At 40.3% G+C, this 24,892-nt stretch overlaps 3 protein-coding genes and 1 long non-coding RNA gene across 9 annotated transcripts in view; 2 read left to right on the plus strand and 2 right to left on the minus strand.

Moving 5' to 3' along the window:
• Nucleotides 1–24,892, minus strand: part of LOC137490042 (uncharacterized) — an 846,477-nt gene that overhangs the window by 353,767 nt on the left and 467,818 nt on the right. The window lies entirely within an intron of this gene.
• On the minus strand, nucleotides 900–7,839 carry sgf29 (SAGA complex associated factor 29). Its single transcript, NM_001005986.1, is given in 10 exon segments — nucleotides 900–1,251; nucleotides 1,824–1,986; nucleotides 2,629–2,664; nucleotides 2,760–2,906; nucleotides 3,220–3,349; nucleotides 4,502–4,566; nucleotides 5,630–5,702; nucleotides 5,790–5,865; nucleotides 7,299–7,378; nucleotides 7,680–7,839. Coding segments are annotated over 8 exon segments (750 nt in total). The 5' UTR covers nucleotides 5,809–5,865; nucleotides 7,299–7,378; nucleotides 7,680–7,839; the 3' UTR covers nucleotides 900–1,134.
• Nucleotides 1,163–24,892, plus strand: part of doc2a (double C2-like domains, alpha) — a 208,534-nt gene continuing 184,804 nt past the window's right edge. For 3 of the 6 annotated variants that reach the window (XR_012400881.1, XM_073944221.1, XM_073944220.1), the window contains exon 1: nucleotides 1,166–1,268. Coding sequence is in view for 2 of the 6 variants with exons in the window: in XM_073944219.1 (XP_073800320.1) it covers nucleotides 1,827–2,002 (176 nt within the window). In the remaining 4 variants the exon portion in view is untranslated. Of the gene's footprint in view, nucleotides 1,269–1,823; nucleotides 2,003–24,892 lie in introns of those variants that run through there. The other 3 variants (XM_073944219.1, XM_073944218.1, XR_012400880.1) reach the window with 2 other exon arrangements.
• Nucleotides 22,612–23,495, plus strand: nupr1b (nuclear protein 1b). Its single transcript, NM_001281922.1, is given in 3 exon segments — nucleotides 22,612–22,834; nucleotides 22,925–23,062; nucleotides 23,143–23,495. Coding segments are annotated over 2 exon segments (228 nt in total). The 5' UTR covers nucleotides 22,612–22,734; the 3' UTR covers nucleotides 23,053–23,062; nucleotides 23,143–23,495.

The raw sequence follows: 24,892 nt of genomic DNA on the forward strand, positions 1-24,892 counted from the left end.
TTTTAAATATATTATTTATTTCCCCTCCAATCATTTTCAGTCATCACGTTACATTTTGGTCATTTTCCCTCCAAATAAAAATTGCCCAGAGCTGCGCAACATGCAACCTTTAGATAAATACCGTTGCTGTGACATGTAGCTATATTTAACACCCTTATAGGAGAGAGTGGCATTACAGTGTTTAGTCATGCGTTTGCTTTCGCTTTTACACATAAACATAAAAAAAACTTTCGACTTTTAATTAAATTTAATTAAACAAAGGAAGCCAATTACATTGCGTTACCAAGGCAATGCGTTTTGTGTAACGTTCCAAAGAGCTTTGATGCAGCACGACAGTGGAAAATGAAACCGTATCTGTGCTGTTTGGCCCGGAACAGAACAGTTCAGCATAAAGAACGGTTCAGCACGATAGTGGAAAAGTGGCTTTTGATGTAAGAAAAGATGTAAGCACTGTATTCCTCAATTTTTTTGTATGCTACTGTTCTTGTTATGCAGTAAAAAAATTATTTTAAAAAAAGTCTCTCGATTCTCTCAACCATTCAAAAAGTTTCATATTTTGTTGAAGAGGGGATCATGCAAAGAAGATGTAGTAGGGCACAATGAGTTGTATAACTATTTTGTAGAATAAATAAACAAACTCAAAGTACAGTAATAGCCTTTATGCTTTAATCTAAAAGTATAGATTATTCTTAAAATAACAATAATAATGTAATTCAAGATCAAGATTGTAATTAAATATATTAAAAGTATTATACAAAATGATTTAAAAAACATCTGCCGTTAAAAGATTATACTGATTGACATTATTTGGATTATGTATGCCTGTATATCTGTCGTAGTTTTACTTAAAAACTTGTATTTTTGTATTGTTTAGAGTCCAGACAATATATTTGTGTGCCTTTTTTCATTCAAACGAACAGGATTTATTTACTTTAGCACAACTCATTTGCATTTAGATCCACAAAAACAGCGTGAAAAAGATGCAGTACAAAATATACGGCCCAGTAATATGTACATGTTAACAAAACAAAAAAAGGAGACGAATGCACATTAAAACAGAACAAACTCTCAATTCAATCACACCAATCATGCAGGCAGTTTCTGAACACAACGTCCTGCTTTTGTACATTTCGGTCACTTCTTCTTGTTCTCCTTGCAGGCCACTACATATCTCTGGGCGACGTTAAGAGGTGGAGAATACCCATCAGCATAAGATGTGTCCTCAAACAGAACCGAGTAGTCATCTTGAGGCTGGAAAAAGAGGTCAGGTGTGTCAGATGTGAATGAACTATTCTTCATCTCACACACAAACGATCTAGTGTTGACATAAAACCACAATAATTAATCTCTATCAGACATTAAAGGCACAGTATGCAATTTTCACCACTAGAGGGCACATATTCACAACTAACAAATGTATAGTTTGATGACGCAGTGACAGAGTATGAATTATGGGAGTTGTGGTCTTCATTACATCCTATAAGACTAAATATCATGATAGATGAGATAAAGCATTCAAAGCAGCACTGTTACAAACCTCAATCATGCACAATTTAGACTGACAACTGTTAAAGTCTTTTCCTACACTTAATTTAGTTTTTAACCCATTTTACACAGCAATACCAGTAAATTGCTATAAAACTAGCAGAACAACTGTAACAGTAAATAAAAGTAAAGTGCCCTCAATTTACAACAACTCATTCCAGAAAACTGCCAGATCAAATTATCCAATATTTGTAGAAAGGGCTTGTTCACACATTTACTATTAAAGTCTGTATGTGAAATAGGAACATTTTCTCTAGTTTGAGTTTTGTTTTGCTCACCCGATGTGGTGGTGTGTGGATCAGAGCTCTGTAAAAGCAGGTGGTCTGTGGATAGAGAGCCAGAACCAGCTGATCTTTACTGAACAGGGCCTCTGGGTCCGTCTCAGGATTTGCTTTCCACTGTGGGAGAGGAATTATTCTTCTGCGACTCAACGTGTGTCTCCTGAATACAACAGCAGGTGAGTAAATAAGGAACATATGCACGCCATTATTTGTTTCTCTATTTAATCAAACTGCTATTTAAAATTTGAAGTAAATATAACTTTTAAAATATTTTCCAAAGTATTAGCTTATGCCATCCACAGCTTGATGTATTTGATCAGACACATTAAAATATAACTTGGCAAATATATCAGAATACATTTTTAACAGCCATTACTCTAGCCTTTATCATAAGCGAAGTACAAGAGTATTCATAGTGAGTGCATTTTCAGTTATCTCACAACTTGCATGATACAGCCAAATGTACAATATACTAGCCTAGAGCGCCATCTTCTGTTAAAAACCACAGATGTATGAAATCAATATTGAAAACAGATATGCTAGGAAATATTTTTATTGAAACTAAATATATATTTTTAAATACTATAAATAACTAAATTACTTTTAGTTTATAAAACATTTATAACACTGTAAATTTCCTTTATTGTGACTTTTCATACATTTTTTGTGTCCTTGCAGCATAAAAATTATATATATTTTTTTAATCTTCATTGAAAAAACAGTCTATCCGACCCTTTTAAACCTCCAAAATTGTGTATGGGTGAGAAAATAAGACAAAACTGATAAATGGAACTGTACGTACTCTTTACCCTCTTCATCAATATCATCGACCTCATACCTGGGAAAGAAATCATCACATTACCATATTGCTACCATTTCACACAAAATAAAATGAAATAAGCCAATCCCAGAAAACAACTGCTAAATAAATACTTGTTAGTGGAGTGATTGTAGCTGACAACTTCAGCAAGAATCCACTGTTCGTCACCATCCACAGCCTTCACTCGAGCCGCCACTTTGTCCCCCTGCTTAGCCACATAGTCGCTGCTTGCAGGTATAGCGCCACACAGAGGTGGAGGACTGAAAGAGTAAGAAATCTTTAGTGACTTATAACAACAATTTATCCACTACACAATTAGATTTATTTATTTTTAGGGGGGGGGGGTATTATTATTTTTAGTTGTTTTTTTTTTACCTTTATTTTTATAGCACAGTAGAGCAGAGACAGGAAAGGATGGAGAGAGGAAAAACATTGGCAAAGAGCCTCGAGCCGGGACTCGAATTTGGGTCACTGTAAGCACCTCAGTGCTATATGTCGAGGGACTAACCACTAAGCTATTAGCACTGACAACATTTTCTAAAATGAACCGAAGAGGCAGGTACAGAATGGTACCTTTCGCCAGGTTTGCCGATCCATAGCGGAAGTGTCATGGCTGACTGTTGTAAAAGGGTCATCAGGACTCCTCTGCGCATGGTCTTTCTGGGTGGGTCATTGTCGCTGTACACTCCTGCCATTCTCGCAGCTGCAGAAAGGGGAAAATATAACAGTGTATACAGGAATTAGAGAGTGAAATTCAATAACTTTTAGGAACATTTTAAAGACTCTTTCCATACATTAGTTTTCAACTGGTAACATTGGCCGTATTTTAATGTACTAAATATAGCAATAAATATGGCATTATAGTTTAATATAGAGTTTAATCATAATGGATTAAAAGTTTATCCCCTGCAGGCATTTCAAAGAGATTAACAGAAACATTTATGAGTTTTCTTTTCTTTTTTTAATGAGCACAAAAATAATGTAATTTAACAAGTGAAGTGAGAGTAAATAGTGAGTACATTTTAATCTTTGAGTGAGTGACTGTGTGAACATTTCAATATTTTATATAATATATAAAACATTTATTTTTTAGTAACTTCAAGAAAGATTAAATAATATAAAATGAAGACTAGGCAGTGTTGATTATTCAATAACTGTCCCTGAATAATGATTAACTGAAAACTATCATTCCCTTATTTTAACTATAATTTATTTATATATGTTTGTAATTTATCTGTTATATATTATTTGAGATTCACTCCCTTACAAAATCCCCCTAACAATCCAAATAAACCTTAAATTTTAATTACATTGCAATATATATCACAGAAATACAAAACATAGTAATGTCAGATTTTTCTAAAATCACGCAGCCCTAATTCAAGTATACAGATATTTGTTAAACTAATTTCCATGAATTTTCCAAAACTTTGTGGATTTTTCTGTTTTTCCAAAACTTTTCCAGACTTTTCCAAAACTTTTTATTAATGTTTATATATATATATATATATATATATATATATATATATATATATATATATATATATATATATATATATATATACATAAACATTAATAAAGTCACATGATCAAAATAATGCAGACAGAGACCAAATGGTGTAAGTCAGGGGTGTTCAAACTCGATCCTGGAGGGCCAGTGTCCTGCAGATTTTAACTCCAACTTGCCTCTAAACACCTGCAAAAATGTTTCTAGAAAGCATATTAAAAGCTTGATTAGCTAGCCCAGGGGTGTCTGATTGGGGTTGGAACTAAACTTTGCAGTTTGGACATGCCTGTTGTAAGTGAAGTGTCAATAGGTTTCCGCAATTGCCTGATGCAAAAATCCTACACTCACCAATCCGTCTCTCCTCCAAAAGAGATTTAATTTCAGCAATTTTGTCAAGCGCCCGTCGAAGTATACTGCGGAAGGGATTGAGATAAATCAGATCGTTTAACACTGTAAAACCTGATTTATAAAGAAAGAATACATTGATTCAGACTGAGGAAAAGAAGGTGTGCACTCTGACACAGTTGTTGTTTGTTATTTAGTTATATGGCCAAAAAAGGCATGATGAAATTCTAAAAGCTTGCATCTAAACAATGAAATCTTTCCATGCATAGCTGACTAGTTACATGAAATTCATATAATTATGAATTCATATCTTAATAATATACTTGATAGGATTGTATTTATTTTTAAAACAACACAATGCTCATTCCTCAAAGGCCTAATGCATCATATTTGATGCTTAAGTATTTTCTAAAATTAGTTTATACTTTGATTAATCACATCCAAAATTACGTACAAACTTAAAATATCTATTATGTATAAATAAATATATGTATGCAAATATTTGAGACTTTTTTTGTATTTGGATATAACATATATATATATACATACATACATACATACATACATACATACATACATACATACATACATACATATATATATATATATATATATATATATATATATATATATGATACAAATGTAGATTTATGTATGTGTGTTAATCATATGTCAAATTGTCAAACAGACTTTATTTTAAATGTAATTAATTACAATTAATCTTTGCCCAGCCCTATTAATAATCAAGTAAATATGTACATAATCAAACATAATCAAGTGTTTGTTTTGCAATTTTACTAGCTCTTAAGACATCCTAGTTGCTGAAAAAAATACTTAATATACATCATTAATTTGTGTTGTTAATTGCCTTGTATACAATTTTAGGTATAACTCTGTACTTTTGAGAGACTTTGGCAAAAGTACCACAAGGTGGCGCTATATAGTCTTACATTTTCAAGGCACTTTCAGTTCAAGTGAAATGAAACAAGTCAACACTGAATAGAACAATTTCAACATCTGGTCCTCATGTACCTGTTGCTAAAATAAAATTAAAGTAAAAATGCATCACTTGCATTAATATACATGTGCATCAAGAGAAACCAAACGCAAGCAACATTCACTTTAGCTTACCTGCATTCTGCCTCAGCATCTGCTTTAGCTGTGGTGTAAAGACCTCTCAATTTAGTCCGATAATATGGAGAGGCTGAGGAAGAAGATATAGCATATTCAATGTGGGGCAAATTAAATTCACATATATGATTACATTTGTGATTACATTTGTAGGCCTTACTTTTATTTTCTGTCTGCATCCTTTCATGTGTTTTCTGGATGTTGAGAAGGTTGTGTTCGCTTCTCGATCGCTCTTCCTGTGAGTGTTTTACAGAAATGAGGATATAAATACCATGTGAGGTTAAACTGAGCAGAAAAACTCCTTAAAAAATTAAGCTTTCAAATCGTGTTTATGCAGTAATTCTATGAAAGTGTTAAGTAAAGAGCTCTTAAAGTTATCCAAAATTAAAATGTAATCACCATTTACTCACACAAGTCAGGTGGCTCTAAAATTGTATGAGTTTCTTTGTTTGTGTTCAACACAAAAGAAGATATTTTGAAAAATGCCTGAAAACAGCAGCCACCGACATCCATGGTAGAAACAAAACATACTATGGAAGTCATTGACTGCCGCTTTTTGTCTTTCTTCAAAATGTTTTCTTTGATGTTCAACAAAACTCAAACAGGTTTGAAAGAAGTGGAGGACGAGTAAATGAAGACAGAATTTAAATTTTGAGGTGAACTGTCCTGTTAGAACCATTGATTTCTTAGTGTAAAGAACATTTGAATAAGATTCTAAAGCAGGAGATTTTTAAACTGGGGTCCAGCAGGCCACAAGGGAATTCAAGGAGGTGGATGGAAATGTACAAATGTTAAAAAAATAAATGAACAATTAAAATGAAAAGAAATATTAATAAAAAATGAATTAATAAAATTAAAATAAGATTAAAATATTTTAAAAAGAAAAACTGGAATAACGGGATTCAAAGAATAATAATTATACACGAATTAAAACAAAAATGATTCAATTTAGATTCAAAGGAGTAATCTCCGATTTCATAAAAAAACAAAAACAAAAAACTGCGATTAAATGCAATAAAAAAATACAAATTAGATTACTAGGAATACATTTTTATTTTAAACAAGTAAATTAAATAAATGCATAAATGCTGTACTACAAGTTGGAGATTTTAGCCTATAGCCTATATAATGTAACTTAACAAAACTTAACAAAAATAAATGCTTACCAAATACTATTTTATTTTACTCCAAACAAAACTAATTTTAACATTGTATTTTCTAGATATTTTTTATTAATAATACAATATTAATTACATATCAAATAGATTATGGAAGTCCTTTGCACAGGAGTGAACAGATTTAGGGACCATGCATCTAAAATATTGAAAACCTGTCATCATAAATTAAGGTAAAGTTGGTTTTATATTGGCACATTGGTTCAGTGACAAGCTCCCTATATTGTTTACCATGGTAATTTTGAATTTCAGTCGAAAATCACATGCAAGTATGACTTGAAAACAACATTAGCATAATTTATTTGATTGTGAACAATGTTATACTTAGACAGTCATTGGCTGCTAATATGCCAACTTTACCTCCAATTCATCTAAATGTTTCACAGATGTTAGAAATTATTCACTGAACCATCAATATAAACATAGCAACTCTATTTTTGGAGTAAAGTGATTGTTTTATAAAGCCATATACTACAGTGCTGGTGCAAACTCACCTGGGTTTGCTTTATGAGCTGATGCAACTCATTTAGCAACTCAGCGATTTTGGTGTCTGCTGACACTAAAGCCATTATACCTGTAAAAAAGTAATTTTGATTTAATTATAATAAATAAGACTGGAATTAAAGCAACCCTCGAGAAGATAAACATATAGCTTTTGACTATACTTTTGTTGCTAAACATGGACGTGTATACACTCCATAAAATCTGAACAACACTTAACACATTAAACAAAAACGGAGCACTTCGATAATGCTAGTAATAACAAAGCATTTAGCTGTACGTGTTATTTGTGTAGCTGATATGCACATGCATAACAGACCTCAGATCACGCCCTCCGCGCGCACGCAGATTAGCAAGAAAAGCGCCAATCTCACCTTCCAACACACGACTGCGAGATTCTCTCCAGATTCACCTTGTGTATTAGTACACGAACTACAATCGAAAAGCATTAATTTATTAAAGATTAACGAATTTTAAGCGTTTGTTTACGCTTTCCGATATTTTGTTAGCTTACTAGCTAGGCCTCGTACGGACACAGTGAAGGGACACATGGAGTGTTTTTTTCAAACGCCCTATTGAGAAAGAAGCTTAGGAGAGCATCAGGCTTCAGAGCAGAGATGCCCAAAATAGGGCCTTAAATTTGGCTCACCATCCCATCTGAGAAGAGAGGGAGAATGATGAGGATGATTTATAGATTGTTATTATAATTTAATGTACCATTGTATGTGTTACAAAAAAGCTATCTGAAATTAAATGCTCAATTTAAATGGTTTAAGTTTATCGTATTTAGTTTAAAATGTACACACTGTCACCCGACGGATAGACAACAATGCAGAGGCTTTGGTGAGTGAATCAAAGCAAGGGCAGATTCTGCTTGACTAGTGCATACAGCACTGAACTACACTGTTATAAATGTGATTTGTTTTTATTGCAATACGTTAAAGTTATACTGCATTAGTTAATTCGATTCAAATTAATGTTTTTTATTTATAAATATTCTGGAAGTAATTAGAAAATTACACATGGCAACTTAATAGTTGGGTATATTTGTTTTCGACCCATGGCTATCAATGATATTTGGATTTTGGCCCTTTACACGAAAAGGTTTGTGCACCCCTGCTTTAGATGGATAAATTACATCTAGTGGATACATGTGTTAATAAATGATGCAAACGTTTATAAAATTTATATCTCTAAATGTTACCTTAAAAATAGCCAGTGTTATAACATTAGGGCACGAAACATAATCAGACGATAATGAACCATAAAAATACAGGGTCATTATGAGTTATCTTCATTATTATCATCTACATCAGCACATTAACCCACATGCTGGGTTACCCGGTGCAGAACTTTTAGTGGTTATTATACATTGATGTCAGATTATTTTATTATAGCAATTGTGCATCTGGGGCGACACGGTGATTCAGTGGTTAGCACTTGCTTCAAGTCCTGACTGGGTCAATTGGCATTTCTGTGAGGAGTTTGCATGTTCTCCCCGTGTTGGCGTCGTTTTCCTCCGGATGCTCCAGTTTCCCCCACAGTACAAAGACATGCGCTAAAGCTTAATTAAATAAACTAAATTGGCCGTAGTCAGGGATGGGCAGATGTAACCCGGATAACCCAGGTTACTAGTGGGTAATACACAGCAATAGAAAAAATATAAATATCCTTAGAAATATGAAAAAACATTGGCAGAATACTCGATTAAATAATATATACTACATTTATTTATTTACAATATATAAATAATTTATAATACAGCACTCAAGGGAGTAGTGCTTTAGAATGACATCGTCGTGCCTTACTGCCTTACACTGTAGCAGCAGATCAGCTTTACAAACAATAACAAATCTCTCTTGTCTGTTAGCTTGTGTTTACCGTTGCTATGGTGATTCAGTGTTCGCAAGGGAATGCAGAGATGTAAGTTGTTATATTAATAACAGTAGAAAACTATTAGATTTATATCTTTTAATGTTTTAAATGCGTATTAACTGTGAAAAATGACCATTAATATGATGCTGAAATGATTTCTATCATATATTTTTAATGAAGGATTGAGAGAAAAAACAAGATTTGTATCTGAGAGTGAAATCTGCACACGAGTGCCACCTGGAGTTTTCCTGGTTTTTCGCTTTCATTTTGAATTATTTCCTTGGTGAGTTCGTGGTTTTTTTTATTGTTTTTATTTTAACATGATTTAAAGTAGTGTCAAAATGTGGTATTTGAGGAACGTTATGATCAGTGTGTGTATATGTTGAGTAAATGTGCATATGAAGCGTGTATATATGAAATTTATTGTTAAAGACATTCTATTAATTGATGTTTGCCTTGTGTTTTGCAAGGCTGGTTTTTTTTTGTGTGAGTCGAAGCAACTGTGACGAGTCCCTGGTTTACACTGGACTCGAAACTTCTGTATGGCGAACCACCCACGGAACCGATTCACCTACTAGACTGTGTGTTTGAGCTATTGGACTGGTAGGAGAGTTCTTTTGTTTTTGTTTGAAGAAACGAGACTTGGACATCGCGATCCTCCTGTCTTCTTCTTTCTTTTCCTTGAATTCTCAACGGAAAAACACGAGCTGTGGAGCTGAACTGAGAGAATCAGCAGTTCTCTTGAACGGAATCTTTTATTATTGAACTGTGTACGGAAAAAAGCAAAACAAATCTTTTGAACAGCGAAACGATTGATTTGAACAGTGAAACGATTCTTTTACACAGTGCGACGATCTTTTGAACCGTGGGGCGATTCTTTTGAACAGTGGAGCGATTCTTTTGAACAGTTGAGCAATTCTTTTGAACGGTAAACAGTAAACGATTCACTTGAACAGTGTAATGATTTATAGTTGAAAGTGTGAATATTGTATTCCACCCTGTATTTTGAGTTGAATTGAGTCATTTATTTTTGATTCGTTTCTTTATTTTCCTTTTTTGATTACAGTTGAGTCTGCCAAGTATTTTTATTACAAGTTATTGCTTTCTTTACGTTGTTTTATACAAAAAGTAACAGTGTTGTAGTTTTTCCAAGATATTTATTCATTTTCATTTTGTTTCAAGTGTTGGAAACTTCCAGATTGTCTTGATCACAACTTTGTTTAAACTGTATATTGACTTCAAGTTCATCTGTGTAAAGAAAAAAAGAGAAAATCATTTACTTTTCATTATTATAATTTATAATTGAACCTATTTATACATAAATACTTAGACTTATTGAACAGAAATTCACAAACACATAACATATTTCTAATTATATAAACTATATTGAAGAAAAAAATGACTGTGCTTGATTATTCACTCATCTGCTGTGCTGCTTTTCTCTCTCCAGTAGCCGTTCTTTCTCTTCTGACCAATTGGCCCACATTGAAAAATATGCTATCGCGACAAATCAAATCATACTTGCTACACAGTATTTATGATACATGTATTACAAATACAAAATTTAAAAACACTGTATTTTGTAATTTTGTATTTGACCGGGTTTATGAAATTGACTTAATATTTTGCATCAAACATACTTTATGTCTTGTATTTTTATAGCTTCAAAATACTGTAAAATACTTTGCAAGAACTAAACCGAGAATCTTCTAGTTAAAGAGGAAGTAAAAAAATCTGGGAAGGAAGGAGTATACTGTACAAATAATGGATGAATTGCTGAAGTAGATCGGAAAAAAATAAGACATTCCTAGTCCTACACTGACCATACCTCCAATTCATTGATTTCAAATAGGCTACCAGTAGCTGATCTGCCGGTGCACTGTATGAAGATGAAATATGTATGCCTAAAGATGTCAAAATGTCACAATATATGAAGCACAAATATTTAATGATACTCCAGTCTCCTGTTACACGGCAGCAGTGGGACATATATGTGAGTTTACTTGCAAAAACAGATATTTATGTCGCAGAGTTTTTGGAAGTTTCAGAAATCAGGTTTTACAGTGAGTATAGAAGAGTTTAATTGCAAGTTCTGTTAAAAAAAAATTAAAATGAACTCATCATAAAGGCCTGTCACCCTTGGGATGATGGGAATTTTACTGGTCACTCAATGGGTGATACTTAATCAGCATACAGTACTATGTTCTGACTCATTATCTGTAGTAAATGATTTAAACCAAAGGATATCATCTTTAAGACAGGACTTTCTGTATGAAATTTGTCCAAAATTTATACTAATCTCAAAAAAACCTACCTTGTGTTACAAGTTCAACTCTCAAACCATTATGCCACAACCCCCTATAGGTGAAACAGTGGCAGAGAAACATGTGTTATCAAACATTGCTTGCTTCACTAAGTCAGTTTAATGATGAAGGGATTGATCCAATAGGTCTGTTAATGGATTATGGATTTATTTAATGGATTTATTTTGATGCATTTATGGCCGCTGTATTTTGTAGTTCATTTTGATGCAACTAAAATTGATGTATTTGGCATTTCATTTATGAAGCAGTTACTGGTCGTTGGTTTTGTTGAAGGTTACATTTTTGTTTTTGTGCATGTGGTGTTATTTATATTTTAATATTTAAATCAACCTTGTGAAACCTGCAATATAAGAAAGTGAGGAGAGTCTATGTTTAAATGCATAAGAGGCAATACAGGGGAAAACAAATAGTGAAACATAAAAATGGAACAAAACAAAAAATCATCTAATAATCTCTTCTTATACTTGACCTGAACTTTACTGTGTCCAAAGGCTGTGAAAGATGAGATAATATGAAGTAAATTTTTAACAGAGACAGGCATGGTGAGAAACAAAACAAAAACCGACAGCGATAAGTGGGGGTTTATCTAGAAATCCTAATCTGAGCACGAAGGCCGAAGAGAAGTAGGGAGATTTTGTTATGTTTTCATAGCTGAAAGCATAGAGCTGGCTGAGCCAATAACTCAGTAAATATTTACAGTACAGAACGGCACACTCTCACATGATATCAGTTTGAAAGCCAAAGTAAACAGTGCATGCATGGCAAAAGTGGCAAAGCGAAAGAGGAAGATTTGTACTAAAATAGAGAAAAAATAACTGAGACTATCGTGAAAAGTGGTTTTGTTTTGTGAAAGATTAAGAACTAGAGCGCTGTATATGGTTAGAGATCTAGAGGAAGAGAGCTACTGCGGTCTGTGCTACTTCAGTACTGTTTATGGCTTTGGAAGACAAAATAAATGGTGTAATCTTTCGCCAGCTATAGTATCTTCCCTCATTTTTTTCTCACGTAGCTCATGCACTCCTATAACCAGATGTTGTGGAATATTTGAGCGCAGGAGAAAAACTGAATCGGTTGCACTCTTGCTCTGTCATTACAACAGCACCAAACCACAGTAGACTTTTACTGTAAACTGCATTGCCAAAAATATTCACAGCAGCCAGTCATCACACAGGCCTTTGCAAAATTCCATTGCAATGAGAGCTTCATGGCCATATGTTTTCGTACAATGGAGCACAAAAAGAGAACAGGTTGGTAAAAGTGTTAAAAAAACTATCTACATACTATAAATTGATGGCATCCAGGTAACCCTGCACTGAATTAAGAAGTAAGGGTTCATAAACTTTTGCACTAGAGCTATTTTCCTAATTTGATTTATTCTTTGTCTTGTGAACTAAATGTAAACACAGCCTGATCTCAAGAGGAAACATAACTATTTTACGTTTTGTCTATTTAGTGGCTAATTCATATGAATTTTTGCAAGTTAACCTATTTTAAAAGGGAGGCGTGACACAAAACCTTGCCCTTAAACCCAACCGTCTTTGGGAATAAGCAAAATTTGTACTAAATTGTATGAATGAGATTGTACGTATTAATCTAAATTAGCCACTAAATCCAAAATTTACGAATTGACAGCTTTTATGTAAAGTATCTTACTTTCCCCTTCGGTTGGGGAACTTCAGTGCCATGAATGGGAGGATTCGGATCAGAAGCCGCTTATCTGGAGAGTATTGAACGGGCCAATGAATGAAATTAATTGGCAGCGTAAGCTTGCGCAGGTGTGCGACATCTGCAATTATCTCAGCATATAAGCACACCTGAAGCCAGCAGACGCCATCCTTTTCGCTTCAGATCCTTTCTGAGTGAGTCGATGAGGGTTCCTCTTGCTGATCAGCACTTCAGAGCGAACGAGTGTGTCTCCCGGTCCAGAGTGGGTCTTCGCGGTGGCAGACGGTCGAGCTGGGTTACTCCCTTGCCTGCGGTTCTTTGGGTCCGGTCTTCCAGAGCGGTGCGTATAGTTGCAACTTTCCTAAAAGAGCAACACAGTCGTGCAGCACGTCCTTTTCAGGATGGCGCTCCGACTGTGCGTTTCTGGATGCGGGGGTTTCCTGTCTCCGGATGATGGACACGATCACTGCATTGCATGTTTGGGGGTCCAGCATGTTAATGCGGTGCTCGCGGGCGGTTCATGTCGTCATTGCGATGCCATGACCGTTGCACAGCTAAGATCGCGGCTAACTTTCGCAAGAGAGCGAGCCACCCCAGTTGCCTCCTGCTCTAAAAAAGCAGCGGGCGCTCGGGCAGATCTGAGGGTTTCAGCGGGAGCTAATCCGCCGCCCACGGGCTCGCGGACCTCTCGCTCCTCACGGCGCTCCATCCAAGCTTCGGGTGGTGAGAGTGATCCGTCTAACCAGATGGTAGCTCTCACACTTGCTGACACCGGAGATCAGATGTCCTCCGCGGCATCGGAGGGTGGGCTTTCACTGTCCGACGAAGATCCGGACCCGCTCGCCCCCTCCGGGCAGGTGAGCGCTGTCAAATCGGATCCTGAAGCGGACATGTTAGCCGTGCTTTCCCGGGCTGCTTCGGCCGTGGGGTTGGAGATGGTTTATCCCCCAGCTCCGCGGCCGGACCGACTAGATGGGTGCTACGTAGAGGACCAGAAGGCGAAGCCTTCGAAGCCTCTCGTCCCCTTCTTCCCGGAAGTGCACAGTAGGCTCACGCAGTCCTGGAGGGCACCTTTCTCTGCCCGTGCTGCGAGTGCCTCCGCCCTCACCGCCCTTGACGGCGGAGCTGCCAGGGGGTATGAGGCGATCCCGTCAGTGGAGCGCGCTATCGCGGTCAATCTTTGTCCGCGCGGCGCCTCTACGTGGCGGGGTTTGCCCCGCCTCCCGTCCAAAGCCTGTAGGTTGTCTGCCTCCCTCGGAGCCAGAGCTTATAAGGCTGCGGGCCAGGCTGCTTCTGCTTTGCACGCGATGGCCACCTACCAGCGCTACCAAGCGCAGGCGCTGGCCGAGCTGCACGAGGGCGGGTCCAACCCAAGCTTATTACATGAGCTGCGCACCGCGACCGACTATGCTCTTCGGACTACTAAGTCCGCCGCGTGTGCGCTGGGGAGGACGATGTCCACACTTGTGGTTCAGGAACGCCACCTCTGGCTAAACCTGGCCGATATGCGCGACGTTGACAAAGTTCGCTTTCTTGACTCGCCCATATCCCAGGCTGGCCTGTTCGGCGACACCGTCGGTGAATTCACCCAGGAATTCAAGGCGGTGAAAGAGCAGTCGGATGCGATGGGCAATGTCATCTATCGGCGTGGCCGTAAGCCCGCTCCGCCCGCCGAGCCATCCACTTCCGCTGTTCCTCGCCGAGGGCGCCCGCCAACGAGTGCTGCCCCGCCCCCGCCTGCGCCTCCTGCCAAGCGGGCGCGGCGTTCACCTCGAAAGCAGGCAGCCCCTCCTGCCCAGGGCGCCGTTAAGTGCGGTAAACGGACCGCGAAGCGTCCCTGAGACAGGCCATCCGGAGAAGAGGAAACTTGCTCTTTCCCCGCTGGAGGGCGGGGCCCCGATAACAACGGTACTTTTCAGTGCCACCAAAACATCAGTAAAAGAGCACTTTTTCCCTTCCCCGGATGTGACTGCACGAGTTCTGCCAGTCCGGGACGCGCTGCCTTCCGGCTCGCAGACTCTACGTGCTTCGCCAGTGGCTCACGAGCGCTGGGGGGACGGTCTCCCTTTCCTCAGCCCTCCAGCCCCCTCTCCGGAGTCGGGGTGCGGAGCCAGAGCGAATCGCTCTCCTCCAGCTCTTCCGCGGGACCCTCGTGCTTCCCGGATCAGCACACCCACTCCGCGCTGCCCCACTGCTGGTACGTCAGCGATTGTAGCGATGACTCCATTAGCGAGGGCTCTGCCTGCCTGGTTAGCGCGGGCCAGCCCCTCGCGGTGGCTCATACGCACAATCAGACTCGGTTACGCGATTCAGTTCGCGAAACGGCCCCCCAAGTTTACGGGCGTGTATTTCTCCAGGGTCAACCCCCTGTCCGCCCCTGTCTTGCGAGAGGAGATTGCTGCCCTCCTGGCGAAGGGTGCAATCGAGCCGGTTCCTCCAGCCGAGATGGAGAGTGGGTTTTACAGCCCATACTTCATCGTACCCAAAAAGAGCGGTGGGTCACGGCCAATCCTAGATCTGCACGTTTTGAACCGCTGTCTGCACAAGCTGCCGTTCAGAATGCTCACGCAGAGGCGCATTCTCCAATGCGTTCGTCCTCGGGATTGGTTTGCAGCCATAGACCTGAAGGACGCGTATTTCCATGTCTCCATTCTTCCACGCCACCGCCAATTTCTGCGGTTTGCGTTCGAGGGTCGAGCGTGGCAGTACAAGGTCCTCCCCTTCGGGCTCTCTCTGTCTCCGCGGGTCTTCACCAAACTCGCGGAGGGTGCCCTAGCGCCCCTTCGGCTCGCGGGCATTCGCATACTCAATTATCTCGACGACTGGCTGATTTTAGCCCACTCGCGGGAGCAATTGATTATGCACAGGGACAAGGTGCTTCGGCATCTCCGCCTACTGGGGCTTCAGGTCAACCGAGAAAAGAGCAAACTCGCCCCCGTGCAGAGGATTTCTTTTCTCGGGATGGAGCTGGACTCGATCACCATGGTAGCGCACCTCTCCAAGGAACGCGCTCGCCTGTTGCTGAACTGTCTGAGGGAGCTCGACAGCAAACTAGTGGTCCCACTGAAGTTCTTTCAGAGGCTCCTGGGGCATATGGCATCCGCAGCCGCCGTCACGCCGCTCGGGTTGCTCCATATGAGACCACTTCAGCACTGGCTTCACGATCGGGTCCCCAGACGCGCATGGCACGCGGGCACACACCGGGTCTCGGTTACTGCGCTGTGTCGCCGCGCCCTCAGCCCTTGGAACGACCCCTCGTTCCTACAGGCCGGTGTGCCTCTAGGACAGGCGTCCAGCCATGTTGTTGTTTCAACAGACGCTTCCAACACGGGTTGGGGGGCCGTGTGTCGCGGGTATGCGGCTGCGGGCCTCTGGAAGGGTGCCCAGCTGCATTGGCATATCAATCGCCTAGAGCTGTTGGCAGTGTTCCTCGCTCTCCACCGCTTTTTACCGGTGCTGGAGCGGCAACACGTGCTGGTCAGGACGGACAGTATGGCGGCGGCGGCGTATATCAACCGCATGGGGGGTATGCGCTCTCGCCGCATGTCTCAGCTCGCCCGCCGTCTGCTCCTCTGGAGTCACCCGCGGCTGAAATCGCTGCGCGCCATTCACGTCCCAGGCACGCTCAATCGTGCAGCCGATGCGCTCTCACGACAGCTGTTACGCCCTGGAGAATGGAGACTCCACCCCGAGTCTGTTCAGCTGATATGGGCGCGATTCGGGGAGGCCCAGATCGATCTGTTTGCTTCCCCCGAGAACGCTCACTGCCAGTTGTTTTTTTCCCTGACCGAGGGCTCTCTCGGCACGGATGCACTGGCCCACAGCTGGCCTCGGGGCATGCGCAAGTATGCGTTTCCCCCAGTGAGCCTGCTCGCGCAGTTTCTGTGCAAGGTCAGGGAGGACGAGGAACAGGTTCTGCTAGTTGCGCCCCTTTGGCCCAACCGGACCTGGATATCAGAGCTCTCACTCCTCGCGACGGCCCTCCCCTGGCGGATCCCTTTGAGAGAGGACCTACTCTCTCAGGGACAGGGCACCATCTGGCACCCTCGCCCCGATCTTTGGAACCTCCACGTGTGGTCCCTAGACGCGAGGAAGACTTGGGTAACCTACCGACTGCGGTGGTTAATACCATCACTCAGGCTAGAGCCCCCTCCACGAGGCGCGCCTACGCCCTGAAGTGGAGTCTATTCACTGAATGGTGCGTCTCTCGCAGAGAAGACCCCCGAAATTGCCAGATTAGTGTTGTGCTCTCTTTCCTTCAAGAGAAGTTGGACAGCAGGCTGTCGCCCTCCACTCTCAAGGTTTACGTGGCCGCCATCTCCGCTTATCATAGCGCGGTAGCTGGCGGCACCGTGGGAAAGCATAACCTGGTCATCCAGTTCCTTAGGGGTGCTAGGCGAATTAATCCATCTCGCCCCCCTCTCATGCCCTCTTGGGATCTCGCCCTCGTTCTCACGAGTCTGCGATCCGATCCCTTTGAGCCACTCGAATCAGTATCTCTAAGATTTCTGTCCCTGAAGACAGCTCTGCTGGTTGCGCTGGCCTCCATCAAGAGGGTCGGGGACCTGGAGGCATTTTCGGTCAGTGACTCGTGCCTGGAATTCGGGCCGGATTACTCTCACGTCATCCTGAGACCCCGCCTCGGTTATGTGCCCAAGGTTCCTACCACCCCCTTTATAGATCAGGTAGTGAACCTGCAAGCGCTGCCCCCGGAGGAGGCAGACCCAGCCCTTTCTTTAATTTGTCCAGTTCGCGCTCTGCGCATTTATGTGGACCGTACTCAGAATTTTAGATCATCTGAGCAGCTCTTTGTCTGTTATGGCGGTCGGCAGCAGGGAAGTGCCGTATCAAAACAAAGATTATCCCACTGGATTGTGGATGCCATTTCACTCGCTTATTCGAGTCGAGGTCAGCCGTGTCCCCCGGGAGTTCGTGCACACTCCACTCGGAGCGTTGCATCCTCTTGGGCGCGTGCACGCGGCGCCTCTCTAACAGACATCTGTAGAGCTGCGGGCTGGGCGACACCCAACACATTTGCAAGGTTTTACAATCTGCGAGTGGAGCCGGTTTCCTCAAGGGTATTAGGTAACCCTTTGGTGATTGAGGAGACAACTCGGTAGGGTGTTGAAACACGCTTGCGGCGCCATTCTCCCTAACACGGAGGTACGTGCGCCTTTTTTATCTGTCAGTAAAGTTCCCCGTCAGGTGAGCCCTGCAGATTCCTCCGTGGCCCCCAGCACTGACTCAGCGGAGGAGTCACTTGCTGGCCCACTACGTTGTAGGTCTGCCCGCTGGTCAGCCCGCGTTTTGGGTATAGGTGCCTGCTATGCGTGATCCCCACTAGGCGATCCCATATGCTTATTCCGCCACGGTTAAGTCCCCCCCCTGGGCGGACCCGTGTCTTCCCTCTCCGCTAACCACTCTTTTGCTATGCGTACTCCCCCTTTTTAGGGCTAGTCCATAGGTAAATTCTGCCATCTTTCCCCCCCTTGGGTAACGGATGGCCTCCGCAGCGTCCTCCCTATCGGGATTGCACGCTTCCCAACGTACTGTCGTATTTCCTAGAATTATCTAGATGCTCTCGACTTCCCAAAAAATATATCTAAATCCGTAAAACTTCTGTTGAAGTAGGATAAATTAGGGCCAGGGACACGTTGGAGGACCGCGCCCCCCATGATGTGGGTGCGTCACGCTTGCTTGACTATCTCCTCATCGGGGGTGTTGGTAAGGTGCAGTCATTATGGCGCTTTCCATATTCTCCCATTCATGGCACTGAAGTTCCCCAACCGAAGGGGAACGTTCGAGGTTACGGAAGTAACCCTTCGTTCCCCGAGGAGGGGAACGGAAGTGCCATATTCCGTCGCCATAATGACTGTCCCTTAGCTGTTTGAAAGTCTCTTCAGCTTAAAAGGATGGCGTCTGCTGGCTTCAGGTGTGCTTATATGCTGAGATAATTGCAGATGTCGCACACCTGCGCAAGCTTACGCTGCCAATTAATTTCATTCATTGGCCCGTTCAATACTCTCCAGATAAGCGGCTTCTGATCCGAATCCTCCCATTCATGGCACTTCCGTTCCCCTCCTCGGGGAACGAAGGGTTACTTCCGTAACCTCGAACGTTATGGGGTATCACAGTGGCACAGTGGGTAGCGCGATCGCCTCACAGCAAGAAGGTCGCTGGTTCAAGCCTCGGCTAGGTGAGATGGCATTTTTGTGTGGGGTTTGCACGTTCTTCCCATGTTCGCATGGGTTTATTTTGGGTGCTCTGGTTTCCCTCGCAAGTCCAAAGACATGTGGTATAGGTGAATTGGGTAAGCTAAATTGTCCGTAGTGTATAAATGTGTATGGATGTTTCCCAGAGATGGGTAAAACATATGCAGGATAAGTTGGCTGTTCATTCTGCGGTGGCGACCCCAGATTAGTAAAGGTACTAAGCCGAAAAGATAATGAATGAATGAATGAGTCGTACTTCATGCTCTCCACCACTTCTGGGGTATGTGCTGCTAAATGTCGATCTCCAGAGGTATCTGTCCTGAGCCATTCTTTACTTGTCTCAAGATGTAACCCATTCTTGTTATGTCTGCCTTGAAGTCGATTCGCCAGGTCTTTTCTTGGATGGCCTCTCTTTTGCATCTTTAAGGGGTTCCATCTGAGGGCCTGTCTGATGATGCTAGTTGGTAGTTTGCGTTGGGTTTGCCCTATCCAACCCCATCTTCTCTTTCAGATTTTTGCTTTTATTAGAGGTTGACAGGTCCTTTCCACAGTCAGTGTTACGGATCATGTTGGGCCAGCGAATGGGGAGAATCTTTCTGAGACAGGTGTTGATGATTGTCTGGATTCTTCACAACTACATACAACAATACAGACAGATGGGTTTTAAGTAAGTTCTCTCGAAGCCCAGGGGCCTCATGTATCAACGCTGCGTACGCACAAAAACTTTGCGTACGCCAGGTTTCACGCTCAGAATCGCTCACGTTTGGATTTACTAACAATGAACTGAACGTGGGAATGTGCGCAGGTTCACGGCAGCATTCTGTTCAAAGTTTCTCTTTTTGCCTGATTTTGCCGTTGCTTTTTCGTTGGGTTTTGCCATTAGCATAGTCATTAGCATATTCATACGGGGGAGGAGGCAGGGAGGGGTTTTGTGCTCGTGCATGTTGCGCTCAGTTTCACGTTCATTCAGATGTACAAAAGAATATGCGTGAGATTCGGCGTACGCAGTGTTTCATACATCTGAATTTTTTTCTGCGTACGCACATTTACAGCTTTGTGCGTACGCAATGTTTTAGTAAGATTTCCACGCAAGTCTTCGTACATGAGGCCCCAGATGTTTTTGAGCTGGATGAAAGTGATTCTTGCTTTGCTGGTTCTGATTTTGGTTGATGATGGTAAAAGACTGTACCTCCTCCAGGGAACATCCATTCAGGCTTACTGGATTGTCACGGCTGGACTTAATCTTAAGTATCTTACTCTCAGGACAAAATAATACAATAACATGCACTTTGAGCTTTCGCATTGTGTTAAATTTGTTCACGTTTTCACAGATTTTGCAAATGGTTCACAATCGTTTAAGCAGCACTGTAAATTAATATAATAAAACAATAAAAAACACTGAGAAATATTATAATTAAGCGTAAACTTTCTCTTTTTACATTTACTTTTAATATGTAATACACTACGCATATACACACACTTTTTTCATGCACATATAAAAAATACTTATAATAATAATGCAAAACAATTGCATTTACAGTTTTTTTTTACATTTTAATATGCTAGATTAGGTGCTGAAGGAACACTTGTTGTACATTTTGAATGGCTGACAGTAAAAAATATTCCTTTCCTTTGAATCATGTATATGGCATCCACCAGAGACTATCTGGGCCATGCTAACAAGCCCAAATAAATCCTTGAACATGCTCTATAAAATTTTTATTTAGTCTACGAACTGCTGAAGGCTGGAATCTTTAGTCTGGAATTTTTGTGCTTTGATGGTGCAATAGCAAAACAGCTTGTGGCCAAACTGCAAAGAATCTTAAATGATGGATTGGGTTTTGCTCTGCCAGTGGAGGATGTGGATTTTGCCAATTATGACAGATTGCATCCTATGATCCTCTATGCTAATGACAGAACCCACTGTAGTGCATCTTGTTTGATATATCTGCACAGCTATTAGACACGCAAGGGGCACCAAAAGACAAAATAAACTCAATTGGAGATGATAAGACACTGTGAATACAGCCAAAGTCACATGAGGATGGAAACAAAACATGTCTCTTCTGCTGTTTTTCCCAGCAGGTGCAATTCAAAGACCATTCTCTCTAATAGACAGTCAAATTACAGTGTGCTGTTTTTAGTAGTAGATCTCCAACAATATAAGCAAACTAAAATAAAATGTAAATAGACGTTCAAAGAAATAGCCATTGAAATGAGCCTTGAATACTCCCTATAGACAAATGAAAAAAATAATTTTGTAAATAGCAATTAGTCACTTAAAATATATTAAATATATATTAAAATTAGGATTCAGATAGGTTAAAATGAAGTAAACCAAACTTACAATTTAAAGAAGTAGGTTTGGTTTCCACTTTCCAGCATGCTTTGCAGAAGACTGTAGAACGGAAATGTTGAGTTTAAATGTTATTCTGTGTGTTATTTCACAAGATTAAAAATCTGTTGTTGAGTTAAAGGGATTTCTGTTATGTTGATATTTGCTTATCATTGGTGAAGAGTTTAGTTTAGGATAGACTTAAAAAAAATTCACAAGACTCCATGATTTACAGCTACAAGCATTCTCAATTACAAGATAGTTAAGTAATACAAACTATTCTCTTAGATCGTCACATTAACACAAATAGCTGTTTTCTTGTTAATAAATCTTCAAGTTCAATGCACTTAAAAAGAGTGATGCAAAAATGGTGCACTTATATTTTAAGTAAACCCAACACATCGTGTTTACCAGCCTAATATTAAAAATAAAGGAGCGGGTGAGTGGGTCACAGTCCAGAAAGAGACGTGAGAAGCCCTAACACAATGTCAGGTGCAAATAACAGAGAAAAACATTAACTAAAATAATCTAATCTCTATCAACTATAAACAAACACACTCAAATGCACCGAGTATGAGTTAATGCAAACAGAGACTAAACTGAAATGATAAAAATTTATTTTGCCATCTTGCAATAAAAAAACACCATATGCAGACAGATGAGTTGTGTTTTGAGATCTTGTTCAGTGAAATATAAAACAACTCAAGTCAAAACAAAAAAACAATGTCATATGCTCTGAAGGACATCCTGTCATGCAGTAGGTGAGGTCTGCTGAACAAACATTAACTCATGTCTGATGCAACCAACTTTTTTGGTCATGTCGACCCATCATCATGCGGCTGAAGGCAACGAAGGCGGAGCGACGGCTTTAAAAGAAGGAGACTTTCAGGCTTGTAAACAACACTGGTTCAGGACAAGAAAGAAGACGTCTGGAGACAGATTTATTACAGAGCAGTGCACATTTTCGAGAAACTTTTTGTTCAACGTTTGTTTTGATAGTTCTCGCTATTCACTCAAAATGAGTAACCACGTTGAAGTGAAAAACATCGAGCCGACCACCTTTGAGAACCGCTATTACGACGAATATGAATATTACAACTTAACAGACCGCTATACAGGTAAGTTTTCAGAGTTATACTGTCTATTCTATTGGTATTGTGTTGAAGTTGGGCTATTCTTTTCAACTGACTTGTCTTTGTTTACTACAGAGTGCACTAGTCGCAAAGGGAGGACGAAGAAGGAGGCGAGTTGTAACACGAACAGACCAAACCCTGCGGGACACGAGCGCAAAATAGTGGAGAAACTCCAGAACGCTGAGAAGAAGTCCAAAGAGTGACACAGAAGAGGTGCGGAAAATACATTTATTTGCGTATTAATATTGATATTACCAACAAATAATAATTTAACAACCTCATTTGTTTTATAGATTCAATCGGACGGCTATAACTGGCAACCGACCACAGGTGTCTTTGCGGCAAACGGGCGCTGGGCTTTAGCGGAGATGTGAACCTCCGCCCCGGGTTGAGCCTGTGTGAAGCTCCGGGTCCAGCGACTCGTGAAGTGGAGAGTTTTGTCCGGCGCACCGCTTTTGTGTAGGCTATGTGGGGTGTAACAGTGGTGTGCCATGCGGAACGAGCACCTGTTCAGAGGAACCGATATGCTTGAGATGGTGATTGAAAGTGTTAAACAGTGGCTTTGACCATGTTTGGTGTTTTTGTTTCAACATATACTTTTGAAAAGCTCTTTATTTCGTTTAATAAAGACCATTATTTCATCAAACATTGACCTGAGATTTCTTTGATATCCTCGTGGTAAAATTCAAAGATGACAAGCGTTCACGAAAAGCGTAAAAATAAATCATGCTATAGATCGAACCACTTGTCTCGTTCTATTTTGAGAAAGGTTTACATTACAGTCATTTACCATATGCAGTTTGCAATTAAAATCAGATTCATTTTTGACATGTTTTTTTTAATAAAACCAAAATAAGAAAGTAAGATAAAAGAAAAGTTAATAACCTCAATTAACAATAACACTGGAATGGTTCCAGTAATGAAGAAAATAAAATAAATTGTACAATACAATTACTAATGAATTCCAATTGAATATGTAATGTACAAAGACAACCTACAATATGTAGTGTGCAGAACATTGGTTTGAAAGAACTTCCATTTTCAAGTTTCACCATATAGTTTTATTATGTGTCTCCCGTGGAATTAAGTTTATAAATATATAAGTATATAATATATAATTATGTTTATGTAGTTTATTCTTTGTTGCAATCACATTTATACAGCAGTTATAATGGTTTAACTCTTCTTGAGCTCAGAGGCACATTATATAGTTAGACACCTGAAAATAAAGTTTCAAAATTACTCTGTGGATTCAGATTACTCCTAAAAAAAGACTGAGGTTTAAGTTTATTGCTTATTAAAAATGCACAGAAAATTGTTATCCAAAGCATGTTATTCTCTAAACATCAAAGTCATAAATCTAAAGATGCGTTTCAAATCTGAAGTCGGAATCTTTTGAAAGTTTTTTTTTCATTCAGTTCCACTGAGGTAATAATAAAACAAATAAATGTGCAGCCTAAAAATGCTGGGTGGCAGTACCACAACATTGGGTCAGATAAAGAGAAACCCAACCACTGCAGGGTTGAAAATATAATTTAAATTTAACCCAAAAAAGTAACCCAATATTTGGTTTGTATATCTATTTTTAATAAAGCAACAATAGTCTATTTTAAGATGTGGAATTATTGTTTGGTTTGGGAATCTGACAGTATAAATGAGAACCCATAAATAACCTGATGAGAGTGGCTGGAAAAATTATGAGAATTGGAAGATTAAGATAGCTGCATTGGTTGGCATAACAGAGGGAAGTGGGGGCACATTGTATTGTAAAAATTTTAATTACTGTTTTTATGGCATGGTATTTATATTAGGAGGTATTTTAGGATCAGATTTTTCATGCGTATGTATGTTGTCTTGTTGGTGTCTATGTACAGCAGAACCTTTTTTTTTTTTTGTAAAACAAATTTTTTCTTTGGTAGACAATACATTTCACCTTGACCTATATATTTGATCCAATGTTGGATTAATAACAACTCAGCATATTTGTTTTCAGGAACATCGTGCAACTTTTTTAAAAAATCATGCCCGTGTTTTTTTTTACTA

The sequence above is a fragment of the Danio rerio genome, chromosome 3 (assembly GCF_049306965.1).
Source record: "Danio rerio strain Tuebingen ecotype United States chromosome 3, GRCz12tu, whole genome shotgun sequence".
Classification (NCBI taxonomy): domain Eukaryota; kingdom Metazoa; phylum Chordata; class Actinopteri; order Cypriniformes; family Danionidae; genus Danio; species Danio rerio.